This window comes from Oncorhynchus nerka, linkage group LG27, assembly GCF_034236695.1.
Source record: "Oncorhynchus nerka isolate Pitt River linkage group LG27, Oner_Uvic_2.0, whole genome shotgun sequence".
Classification (NCBI taxonomy): domain Eukaryota; kingdom Metazoa; phylum Chordata; class Actinopteri; order Salmoniformes; family Salmonidae; genus Oncorhynchus; species Oncorhynchus nerka.
Window position 1 is genome coordinate 91,705,034 of NC_088422.1, and position 11,955 is coordinate 91,716,988.

At 45.2% G+C, this 11,955-nt stretch overlaps 1 protein-coding gene and 1 non-coding gene across 2 annotated transcripts; both read right to left on the bottom strand.

Moving 5' to 3' along the window:
- Positions 1 to 7,161: 7,161 nt before the first annotated feature.
- Positions 7,162 to 11,940, bottom strand: LOC115114956 (small ribosomal subunit protein eS17-like). Its single transcript, XM_065012306.1, has 5 exons — positions 11,873 to 11,940; positions 10,917 to 11,068; positions 8,984 to 9,089; positions 8,478 to 8,543; positions 7,162 to 7,282 (listed from the first exon to the last, which is right to left on the bottom strand). The coding sequence occupies exons 1-5, from the start codon at positions 11,873 to 11,875 to the stop codon at positions 7,205 to 7,207; spliced, it is 405 nt and encodes a 134-aa protein (XP_064868378.1). The 5' UTR covers positions 11,876 to 11,940; the 3' UTR covers positions 7,162 to 7,204.
- LOC115114957 (small nucleolar RNA SNORA71) lies at positions 8,635 to 8,762 on the bottom strand. Its single transcript, XR_003861305.1, has one exon. It is a non-coding gene; the product is annotated as a small nucleolar RNA SNORA71 (small nucleolar RNA).
- Positions 11,941 to 11,955: the final 15 nt, after the last annotated feature.

An 11,955-nucleotide genomic window follows, 5' to 3' on the forward strand; every position in this document is an offset into this window, starting at 1 on the left:
AGTAATTGTTCTCCAATTGTCAATAAGAGAAGGGTCTTCATCGGGCTTCGGAATCAATGAAATAAGGCCGTTTCATAGTGGAGACCATTTCCCCACTTTTGATGCATTCTTGAAGCATTACAAATCAGGTATTCTAGTAACTCCCAAAACTGTCTATGGAATTCAACTGTCAGGCCATCAGGGCCAGGTGATTTCCCTTTTTTCATTGAATTCAGAGCCTCTCTAATTTCACCAATTGACAGGTGAATCGCAAGCTGAGTGGAAATCATCCTCAATTACAGGGACATAATTCCGAATGTGGCAAATGTAGCTTTCACAACCATCTCCCTGATATTGAGAGCCGTAAAGGTATTCATAAAAGGAATTGACAAAGGATGTTATTGTAATGGGATCTTGCACAAAACATTGTTAATTTTGAGTGCAGTTATAGATTTTCTTTTGTAGTTTCTCTATTCAAGTGCAAAAAAGTAACTAGTATTTCTTTCCCCCTCTTCAATCCATTTTGCTCTTGACCTTACAAAGGCACCCTTTGCCATCTCTCAAACCCCTAGCATTCAGACTTACAATATTGAGTGAGTTGAAAACAAACTATTGCATTGAAAAGAGAAAGAACACAAATTACATAACAGAAGTAGTAACGTGAACAATAAAACAGTGAACCTTGAGGATGCTTTCCACTGTGAGATATTCAGCCTCTTGTGAACTGAAGGAAAATGATGAAACAGAGAGCAAAGATCCATTTTTGGGGAAGCCTGGCATCACTTGGTATCCATGACTACACAAGAGCTGTGCCTGGTTTTGGAGCTTTGCATTGAGGCCGGCCTAAGTGTTACATTGGTAGTCTCAGACCAGTCTTTTGCCTTATGAGCGGGTCTTTCATGTGCCTTTTTCTCAGGAGTGACTTGTCTGGCCACTCTCCCATCAAGCACAGATTGGTCAAGTGCTGTAGACGTTCTCCCATCTCAGCCAAGGAACTCTGTAGTGTTGTTGTTGGTTACCTCACTGACCAAGATCCTCCTTGCTCGGTTTGGTCGGACGGCTAGGCAGTCTGAGTAGTTCTATTTTTTTTTCAATTTTCCAATTATGGAGTACACTGCTCTTGGAAACTTTCAACACAAATTGTTTTATACCTTTCCCCAGATATGACTCATCACAATTCTCTCAGATCTAGGGACAGTTCCTTGGACTTAACGGTAGTTTCTGCTCTGACATGCACTGTCAACTGTGGGACCTTATACTTGTACAGACAGGTGTTACTTTATAAATCATGTCAAAACAATTGCATTGGCTACAGGTGGACTCCAATCAAGTTGTAGAAACAGCTCAACTAGGATCAAAGGAAATTGGATGCTCAATTTGGAGTGTCATCGTAAAGGGGTGTGAATACTTACATAAATGTGAAGACATTTCTAAAGACATGTTTTCACTGTCATTATTAGTTAGTGTGTAGATGGACGAGGGGAAACACTTTAAATTCAGGCTGTAACAATGTGGATTAAGTCTGAAGGCACATCCTCTTCTAGATAATGAGATGGATCCTCTGAGGGTGTTTTCACATAGTCCTCTTCAGAGGACTGAGATCGGTTCTTTTAAAGTCAACTCTTGAGGGGGATTTTTTGGGGAAAATAGCTGTTCTCTCTATCCACACTGCCCCTGACTTTGAATGACTCAACTCTTTTGCCAGTTCACTTTTTTTTTTTTTTTTTAGGTCAGTCCTCTTTGCATTCACATTGCTATGTTTAGAAAGGAACATTCACTCAATGCACTCGTGGTTTATACAAAGTGCAGGACAAGTCATTCCATCAGAACGTGTTATCGGACAGCTATATATAAACCTACTTATATGTTGCAAGCTAATAGATTGCATTTAGTTAAGATGCAACAATTGTAATCAGAAGATACTATTAACATTGGCAACAATAAATAGAATAACTGCAGATTCAATAATGCTGTAATTGGGTGTACAATTTTCAATCTAGGCTACTGCCCCTTTAAGAGCCTGAATTGATTTCATAGCCTAAGTTCTGATTCTCACCAAATATGTTGTCTTCTCACACTATTCAAACCCAACAATCTTATCAGCTTATGAAGCTCTCAGCCTATAGATCAAATATTCAAACCATTTTGGACAACAGTTCTGTGTGTCAGGGGTTATGGCAGGGGAAGCAGTAGTCTAGTGGGTGGTGCGTGAATAATGACAAGCCAACCTGGGGAGCTTTGTGTTCACATTGCCCTAAATAGGGGAACTGGACTGAGGAATTCAAGCGAACCGAACTCGAGATGGTCTCAGTTCGGTTCACTTTTGAGAGGTCTGAGTTCCTTTGACTTGTTCACACTGGACAAAACAAAACGAAGGGAACCGGTGGAGTTCACAAACTGTCTGAAAGGGACCCAGTGTGAAAACACCTTTAGACAATATTGAGATGGAGGCAGGCTGTGTGATTGTTTTAGCCTGGGATTCAACCCGATCCCAGGTAATAGACATGGCAGCTTTAAGGTAATGTATCCACGGTAAACGCTGCACAGGTCAGTTCAATGGGAAATTGCCTGTAAAAGCTGCAACGTCTATTACCCACAATCGGATTGCATCCTGACCCTGGGCTGTATTCAATCAGATCCGCTTTAGCCGACATCCACATAGCGGTTGTTGTGTCGGAAGTGGAACTGCTTTAGAGCTGTCAAATCCACAAACGGACATTGCTATCGGCCTGTATGGAGTCGAATGAAGAGAAATCCCATGCAGCTCGATAATCTATACATCCCAATTTTTCAATGTGAGCATAATTATTTCTATATATCCTACACTTTCTCGTTCTGAACTTAACGCTAGTGGGGCGAAGCTGCTCAATGATTTGACGGCTCCAACACACTTCTTCCTCCCGACCACTTTATTTGTATTATATTTGAGTCATTTAACAGACACTTATCCTGAGTGCATAATGATTTGATTTCCTTTTTCATACTAGTCCTGCGTGGGAATCAAACCCACAACCCCGAAGATCCTGACGGGCCGCCCCCAGGTAGTAAGGGTAGTATAACTTTTCATTACATTTCACTATAGCACAACGGTTTGCTTTGTCTAATCTTAGCAATTTCTTATCAAAGATCAAAGATAATTGCGTAATTATCGTATTTCGTCGTCCTAACGTAGTCTACACTGCTATCTGCCCAGCAGCTAGCCAGCTAGCTAACGTCCACCATCTACCGAATAGCAGCACTGTAAAAACTATTACACTCAACTGAACGACTTTATTAGTGTAGTGTTAGCTAGCTACATAGTTGTCTTTGCTGTCTTCGTATCCAAGATAATTGTGTAGTTTAGAGTGTGTAGTTTTAGAGTGATTTATCTTAATTTACCGAGGTTAGCTAGCCAGCTATTTGTCGTCCTTAACGTAGGAGACACTGCTAGCTAGCCAACAGCTAGCCAACGTCTACCGAATAGAACTTCCTCACTCAACAACCCGGTCGCATTCCGCTTCGCTCCACAGGTAGTATCACATTTTCATTTCATTTCATTACAGTACAACGGTTTGATTTGTTTGATCGTAGCTAGCTACATAGCCGTCTTGGTATCAAAGATAATTGTGTAGTCTAGAGCGATTTTCTAGGTTAGCTAGCCAGCTATTGTCGTTCTTTTAACGCAACGTAACGTAATCAACACTGCTAGCTAGCCAGCTAGCCCCCGAATAGCAGCACTGTAGAAACTATCACACTCAACGGAACGACTTGATTAGTGTAGTGTCAACAACGCAGCCACTGCCAGCTAGCCTACAAAGTCAACAACGCAGCCACTGCCAGCTAGCCTACTTCAGCAGTACTGTATCATTTTAATCATTTTAGTCAATAAGATTCTTGCTACGTAAGCTTAACTTTCTGAACATTCGAGACGTGTAGTCCACTTGTCATTCCAATCTCCTTTGCATTAGCGTAGCCTCTTGTGTAGCCTGTCAACTATGTGTCTGTCTATCCCTGTTCTCTCCTCTCTGCACAGACCATACAAACGCTCCACACCGCGTGGCCGCGGCCACCCTAATCTGGTGGTCCCAGCGCACGACCCACGTGGAGTTCCAGGTCTCCGGTAGCCTCTGGAACTGCCGATCTGCGGCCAACAAGGCAGAGTTCATCTCAGCCTATGCCTCCCTCCAGTCCCTCGACTTCTTGGCACTGACGGAAACATGGATCACCACAGATAACACTGCTACTCCTACTGCTCTCTCTTCGTCCGCCCACGTGTTCTCGCACACCCCGAGAGCTTCTGGTCAGCGGGGTGGTGGCACCGGGATCCTCATCTCTCCCAAGTGGTCATTCTCTCTTTCTCCCCTTACCCATCTGTCTATCGCCTCCTTTGAATTCCATGCTGTCACAGTTACCAGCCCTTTCAAGCTTAACATCCTTATCATTTATCGCCCTCCAGGTTCCCTCGGAGAGTTCATCAATGAGCTTGATGCCTTGATAAGCTCCTTTCCTGAGGACGGCTCACCTCTCACAGTTCTGGGCGACTTTAACCTCCCCACGTCTACCTTTGACTCATTCCTCTCTGCCTCCTTCTTTCCACTCCTCTCCTCTTTTGACCTCACCCTCTCACCTTCCCCCTACTCACAAGGCAGGCAATACGCTCGACCTCATCTTTACTAGATGCTGTTCTTCCACTAACCTCATTGCAACTCCCCTCCAAGTCTCCGACCACTACCTTGTATCCTTTTCCCTCTCGCTCTCATCCAACACTTCCCACACCGCCCCTACTCGGATGGTATCGCGCCGTCCCAACCTTCGCTCTCTCTCCCCCGCTACTCTCTCCTCTTCCATCCTATCATCTCTTCCCTCTGCTCAAACCTTCTCCAACCTATCTCCTGATTCTGCCTCCTCAACCCTCCTCTCCTCCCTTTCTGCATCCTTTGACTCTCTATGTCCCCTATCCTCCAGGCCGGCTCGGTCCTCCCCTCCGTGGCTCGACGACTCATTGCGAGCTCACAGAACAAGGCTCCGGGCAGCCGAGCGGAAATGGAGGAAAACTCGCCTCCCTGCGGACCTGGCATCCTTTCACTCCCTCCTCTCTACATTTTCCTCTTCTGTCTCTGCTGCTAAAGCCACTTTCTTCCACTCTAAATTCCAAGCATCTGCCTCTAACCCTAGGAAGCTCTTTGCCACCTTCTCCTCCCTCCTGAATCCTCCTCCCCCCCCCCCTACTCCCTCTCTGCAGATGACTTCGTCAACCATTTTGAAAAGGTCGACGACATCCGATCCTCGTTTGCTAAGTCAAACGACACCGCTGGTTCTGCTCACACTGCCCTACCCTGTGCTCTGACCTCTTTCTCCCCTCTCTCTCCAGATGAAATCTCGCGTCTTGTGACGGCCGGCCGCCCAACAACCTGCCCGCTTGACCCTATCCCCTCCTCTCTTCTCCAGACCATTTCCGGAGACCTTCTCCCTTACCTCACCTCGCTCATCAACTCATCCCTGACCGCTGGCTACGTCCCTTCCGTCTTCAAGAGAGCGAGAGTTGCACCCCTTCTGAAAAAACCTACACTCGATCCCTCCGATGTCAACAACTACAGACCAGTATCCCTTCTTTCTTTTCTCTCCAAAACTCTTGAACGTGCCGTCCTTGGCCAGCTCTCCCGCTATCTCTCTCAGAATGACCTTCTTGATCCAAATCAGTCAGGTTTCAAGACTAGTCATTCAACTGAGACTGCTCTTCTCTGTATCACGGAAGCGCTCCGCACTGCTAAAGCTAACTCTCTCTCCTCTGCTCTCATCCTTCTAGACCTATCGGCTGCCTTCGATACTGTGAACCATCAGATCCTCCTCTCCAACCTCTCCGAGTTGGGCATCTCCGGCGCGGCCCACGCTTGGATTGCGTCCTACCTGACAGGTCGCTCCTACCAGGTGGCGTGGCGAGAATCTGTCTCCTCACCACGCGCTCTCACCACTGGCGTCCCCAGGGCTCTGTTCTAGGCCCTCTCCTATTCTCGCTATACACCAAGTCACTTGGCTCTGTCATAACCTCACATGGTCTCTCCTATCATTGCTATGCAGACGACACACAATTAATCTTCTCCTTTCCCCTTCTGATGACCAGGTGGCGAATCGCATCTCTGCATGTCTGGCAGACATATCAGTGTGGATGACGGATCACCACCTCAAGCTGAACCTCGGCAAGACGGAGCTGCTCTTCCTCCCGGGAAGGACTGCCCGTTCCATGATCTCGCCATCACGGTTGACAACTCCATTGTGTCCTCCTCCCAGAGCGCTAAGAACCTTGGCGTGATCCTGGACAACACCCTGTCGTTCTCAAATAACATCAAGGCGGTGGCCCGTTCCTGTAGGTTCATGCTCTACAACATCCGCAGAGTACGACCCTGCCTCACACAGGAAGCGGCGCAGGTCCTAATCCAGGCACTTGTCATCTCCCGTCTGGATTACTGCAACTCGCTGTTGGCTGGGCTCCCTGCCTGTGCCATTAAACCCCTACAACTCATCCAGAACGCCGCAGCCCGTCTGGTGTTCAACCTTCCCAAGTTCTCTCACGTCACCCCGCTCCTCCACTCCCTCCACTGGCTTCCAGTTGAAGCTCGCATCCGCTACAAGACCATGGTGCTTGCCTACGGAGCTGTGAGGGGAACGGCACCTCAGTACCTCCAGGCTCTGATCAGGCCCTACACCCAAACAAGGGCACTGCGTTCATCCACCTCTGGCCTGCTCGCCTCCCTACCACTGAGGAAGTACAGTTCCCGCTCAGCCCAGTCAAAACTGTTCGCTGCTCTGGCCCCCCAATGGTGGAACAAACTCCCTCACGACGCCAGGACAGCGGAGTCAATCACCACCTTCCGGAGACACCTGAAACCCCACCTCTTTAAGGAATACCTAGGATAGGATAAAGTAATCCTTCTCACCCCCCTTAAAAGATTTAGATGCACTATTGTAAAGTGGCTGTTCCACTGGATGTCATAAGGTGAACGCACCAATTTGTAAGTCGCTCTGGATAAGAGCGTCTGCTAAATGACTTAAATGTAAATGTAACCCTGGCATGGCAAGCACCATGCTCTACCAACTGAGCCACAAGGGAAATCTGCGATTGTTGGTTAACATTTGATGTGATTGAATCCCAGGCTTCGAGTAAGAATGTGTGATTGTGACCTTGCAAAAGAGACCGCTACAGTGTTTCCTTTCCACTTGTCTTTATTGACAGCGATATGAAACATGTCTAGACTCCCCTGGGTGTTTTGAAGTTCATTCCAACGGTAGGCTGGGTGACCTGCAGGTTCGACAGGTTGCCGAAGTCCTAACAGAGGAAAGATTTCAGATTTAGTCAAACAATTCCTCACCTAGCTTTAATGAGCATTACAGGTCCATCATAGGAAGATAACACTGACTGTGCCCAGCAAAGAGGGGAAAGCTTTCCAGTGCCCTACTTGTACTCAGTATTGGGAAAGCTACCAATTACTTGGCAGCAGAAGTAGTTGAGCTACAGTAATACAGAGCAATATGTGATCAACTATAAGACACTATCAGAGAAACAGTGCTTAACTAAAGTAGCTCACTACATCAAAACTAGTGTGAAAAATTATCACATCTAAATCTGATAGACGCATTTCTATTGGCCACGGACGATATTGTGAAATCTCCCTTGTAGTGGTGTTAACACAGCAGGAAAAGTACAGAGCTACAGTCTTTAGGTGAGAAGCGATTTATTAACGTTCCAATACTGCACTAATCCCTATGACCAGCCCAGTGTGTGTGTTTCCATTCTGCTCTGTTATGTCCAGTGTGTGTGTTTCCATTCTGCTCTGTTCTGTCCAGTGTGTGTGTTTCCATTCTGCTCTGTTATGCCCAGTGTGTGTGTTTCCATTCTGCTCTGTTATGTCCAGTGTGTGTGTTTCCATTCTGCTCTGTTATGTCCAGTGTGTGTGTTTACATTCTGCTGTTATGTCCAGTGTGTGTGTTTACATTCTGCTCTGTTATGCCCAGTGTGTGTTTACATTCTGCTCTGTTCTGTCCAGTGTGTGTGTTTACATTCTGCTCTGTTCTGTCCAGTGTGTGTGTTTACATTCTGCTCTGTTCTGTCCAGTGTGTGTGTTTACATTCTGCTCTGTTATGTCCAGTGTGTGTGTTTACATTCTGCTCTGTTCTATCCAGTGTGTGTTTACATTCTGCTCTGTTGTGTGCGTTTACATTCTGCTCTGTTATGCCCAGTGTGTGTGTTTACATTCTGCTCTGTTGTGCCCAGTGTGTGTGTTTACATTCTGCTCTGTTAAGTTCTGTCCAGTGTGTGTGTGTTTACATTCTGCTCTGTTCTGTCCAGTGTGTGTTTACATTCTGCTCTGTTAAGTTCTGTCCAGTGTGAGATAGGAGGCTACATCGTTGCTGGATGAGGTCAGAGTACTCAATCCACAAGCACGTCCTAACAAGAAAACATCACGTTTAGACTAAGACTGTAGGTAGGCAGTGAGATCTGAGAAGTGAGGTTTTGAACATACCAACAGCTTCAGCATCTCCTTGGTGTCGGGATCCACCTCGATGATCTCCTGGTCCAGAGCAGACACCTACAGACACGAACAAAGACCATCAGCTTTACAGTGGATCTCATAGGAACATATCAGGAGCCAGTGTTCTCAAGATAGACCCGAGCATGAGTGTCTGAAAGATACAGGGTTTGAGAGGGATAGACGGCCCAACAAACACAGGGAAAATCTGTCAGTTCCATCTTCCTGCATTATCAATGACCTGGCAACAACCATGCCACAGCCACTTTCGATACAGGTAGGCACCAAAATACAACCTTATAGATATCACAATCAGCAAGGACATTTCTCAAGTTATCTGAAGCAAGATGAAGGACCAAACTGCAAGGTAAATCTGGAGGCTAACGTGGCTACCATAGAATGTTGTAGTGTCATGTTAATGCATCGTAACGCAGGAACTTCAATGTCCCAACTCTCTAAATGCATGGCTTGGAGGTAAACCACCGAGGAACCCCACTGACCTCTGGGACATAGTTGTCCCTCCTCTCCCTCTCCTCCTCCTGCAGCTTGATGGAGATGCCTCTGACGGGGCCCCTCTGGATACGCTTCATCAGATGGGTCACATACCTAGGGAGGTGAAACGCATGGGAGAATTACAGACCACACAAAAGGGGCATTTTACAGACGATACAGTGAGATTGGGGCTCATATATGACTCTATTTATGCGTAGGAATACTTGGGAAAAGATTTCCTAAATTAAAAAAAATCGGAGCTGATTTCCTGGTGATTTTACAGCCTGTTATGTCCAACAATGACAGAGATAAGCACTTGAGGGTGTACTGTACACAGATGGGTACTTAGAACAGAACAGTATAGAGTAGACAGAGGTCAGTAAACTAGCGCATGGATTTAGGGCATCTTTTTATTTGCCTTTATTTAACAATGCAAGTCAGTTAAGAACAAATTCTTATTTACAATGACGGTCTACCAAAAGACAAAAAAGGGATGGGGACTAGGATTAAAAATAAATTAAAATATAGGACAAAACACACATCACGACAAGAGAGACAACACAACACTACATAAAGAGAGACCTAAGACGACAACACAGCTTAATTCCTAGCCTTGAAAACAATACATCTGACTCTAATAATCCCTTAATCATAGTTTGACGAGTTTCATAACTAAGACCGAGTCCGTAAAACAACCTGAACATGTTTCATGATGTTTGATTAGATAGGGAGGCCTTGCAGTGGTTTACTGACATTGTATCAATCAGCTTTGAAAATGATCTGATGTGAAAAAGACCAATTAGTGGCAAAAAAGATCAGAATTGGGTTGCCCAAGTGGGCACCAACAGACACTACAATTTGAGCGTCTCTTTCCAATCCCTTTTATTAGTAAGTGGCAAAGATCACCGACTATGGTCAACAACCACTAGGTCTACACCTACAGCACAGGGACAGTTCTCAAGCAGATGAGGAATGAGGCACAGGGTCTCATGTTGCCAAGACAACCTCTCACCCCAGAAGCAGGCTGGGTCAATTTGAGAAAACAAACAAAACAATGCCACAAACACTCAGATAATCAGAATAAGACTTCAATCAGAAAGGCTTTTACCTACTTGTATATTTGCAACAAGAAAAAAGCCAATTTCTGCATGACGGCTCAGGAAGCAAATAACCTACATTGGGATCAGACAATTATTAAATGTGCAACAAGCCCAATATTGAAACACCACTTGTCTACAGGCAGGCCAAATATCTCCAACTTCAACATGGAGACTAGAGGTCAACTATCACTGAGAATGAAGTGAGCACAAGTGTTCAACTATTGAGCCAATACTAGTCCTTTAAATAATAGGACTACACTTATAACATCTTAAACCACTGAACAACCGATGTGCACAAACATACAGGAACACAACACATCTATTACAAAGAGTTCTTCAAAGCAGTTCACAACACGTATATTATGATGAAGATATCCATGCAGGAACTGAATCCACAGCCTTTCAACCTTGACATTGCCAGCATCACGCTCCAGCTCCAACCAACTGAACCAAGAATAGCAGCTTACTCTTTCTTTACATTATTCTGTCTTTAAGACAAAGCAAAAAAGCCCCTGATTTAACACAGGAATGTTGGACATGGAGCTAAGAAGCCTGCCGTGGTTCAGCAACACAAGCTCCTTGAAGCGACAAAATAGTAAGCCTTCATTTGGTCAGACTGACACCCTTCTAAAAGTACTGAGCGTAGCCGTACTGCACTGGCCTGGTTATGGATATGCCACAGACGCTGGAACTGTGCTGGAAACTACAATGTGTTAAGAAAATATCTGAGCAAGCACAGTACGATTTGGGTCAGCAGGATCATGTGACAGAGGTATTAAGTGGTTATTGGGTGGTCTGAGGCCTGAAAGTGACCCAAGCTTGTATTGGAGCATTCACTCACCCAGAGATCTTGTTGCGCAGCTTCTTGCTGGGGATGATGGCTATCTCCTCACATACCCTCTTGTTGACATGGAAGTCACTGCCCAGCCGGGTGTAGTACTTCTCAATGATGACCCTGGCGGCCTTTTTTACAGTCTTGGTCCTGACTCGTCCCTGTTGGGAAGACCATCAGCTTATTAACGGCAGAATCACACCAGTTTCTTGAGACAATACCTCTAAATTGCATATCTGTAACTACTACACATCATTACTGCAATTATTCATGTTCACTTGGAATTGTTTCAACCTGACAACTGGTAGCTTAATGCAAACTAGCCCAGGAAAGCACAAATACAGGAACAATACTCAACAGAATATGCATAGCTAGTTAGCTAGATGCATAGTGCCAACTGTTTCTTCTGGACAGCAGACAGCTAGCTAGAACTCCTTGAGTGACAAGTAACTGCATTTGACATCAACCAACATTAATTCCTGGCTGGCTAGCAGACCACCACAAGACCATTGACATAAAATAACTTTAGTTAATAATTGCACGGGTATGGATGGCAAGATAGCTAGCTAAGCAGCTAGTTAGCTAATAACATTTATAGCTAATCAATCTTAGCTATATCCAGCTAACTCATTCTTACCAGACGCAAGGGACAGATGGACTACGTACTACACGACCCGTAAACACAACTAGCCAGCTAGTTGATATAGTGGTGCCGCTTGCTAGCAGACCAGTGACTAGATTGAAAGATCTTGTGCTAGCTACCGGCAAGCTAGCTTGCTACATTCACAAGCTAGGGAAGCTACACAATAAACTGGTAAATAAAATGCAACAAATCACAAATAAATATCTGTGAAAATATGTCGTATTTTAATTAACATTTGATATGCTTGTAGACGTGTCTGGAACTGATAAGAGACAAGGATTGAAACAGATTGTGATGTATTCAACTTTGTTAAATTACCCACCATGTTGGCTTGGGCTGGCGGAAAAGAACTGGGGAACTTGTGACCGGAAGTTTATCTACGAAGCAGGAAGAAAATGCTGCAGA

What these genes read in the sequence shown, in the direction of transcription:
- LOC115114956 (XM_065012306.1), bottom strand. An exon ending in GGGACAACTATGTCCCAGAG is followed by an intron (nt 8,544 to 8,983) that starts GTCAGTGGGGTT and finishes TCGTGTCTGTAG; the next exon opens with GTGTCTGCTCTGGACCAGGA. An exon ending in AGGAGATGCTGAAGCTGTTG is followed by an intron (nt 7,283 to 8,477) that starts GTATGTTCAAAA and finishes TTCCTCTGTTAG; the next exon opens with GACTTCGGCAACCTGTCGAA.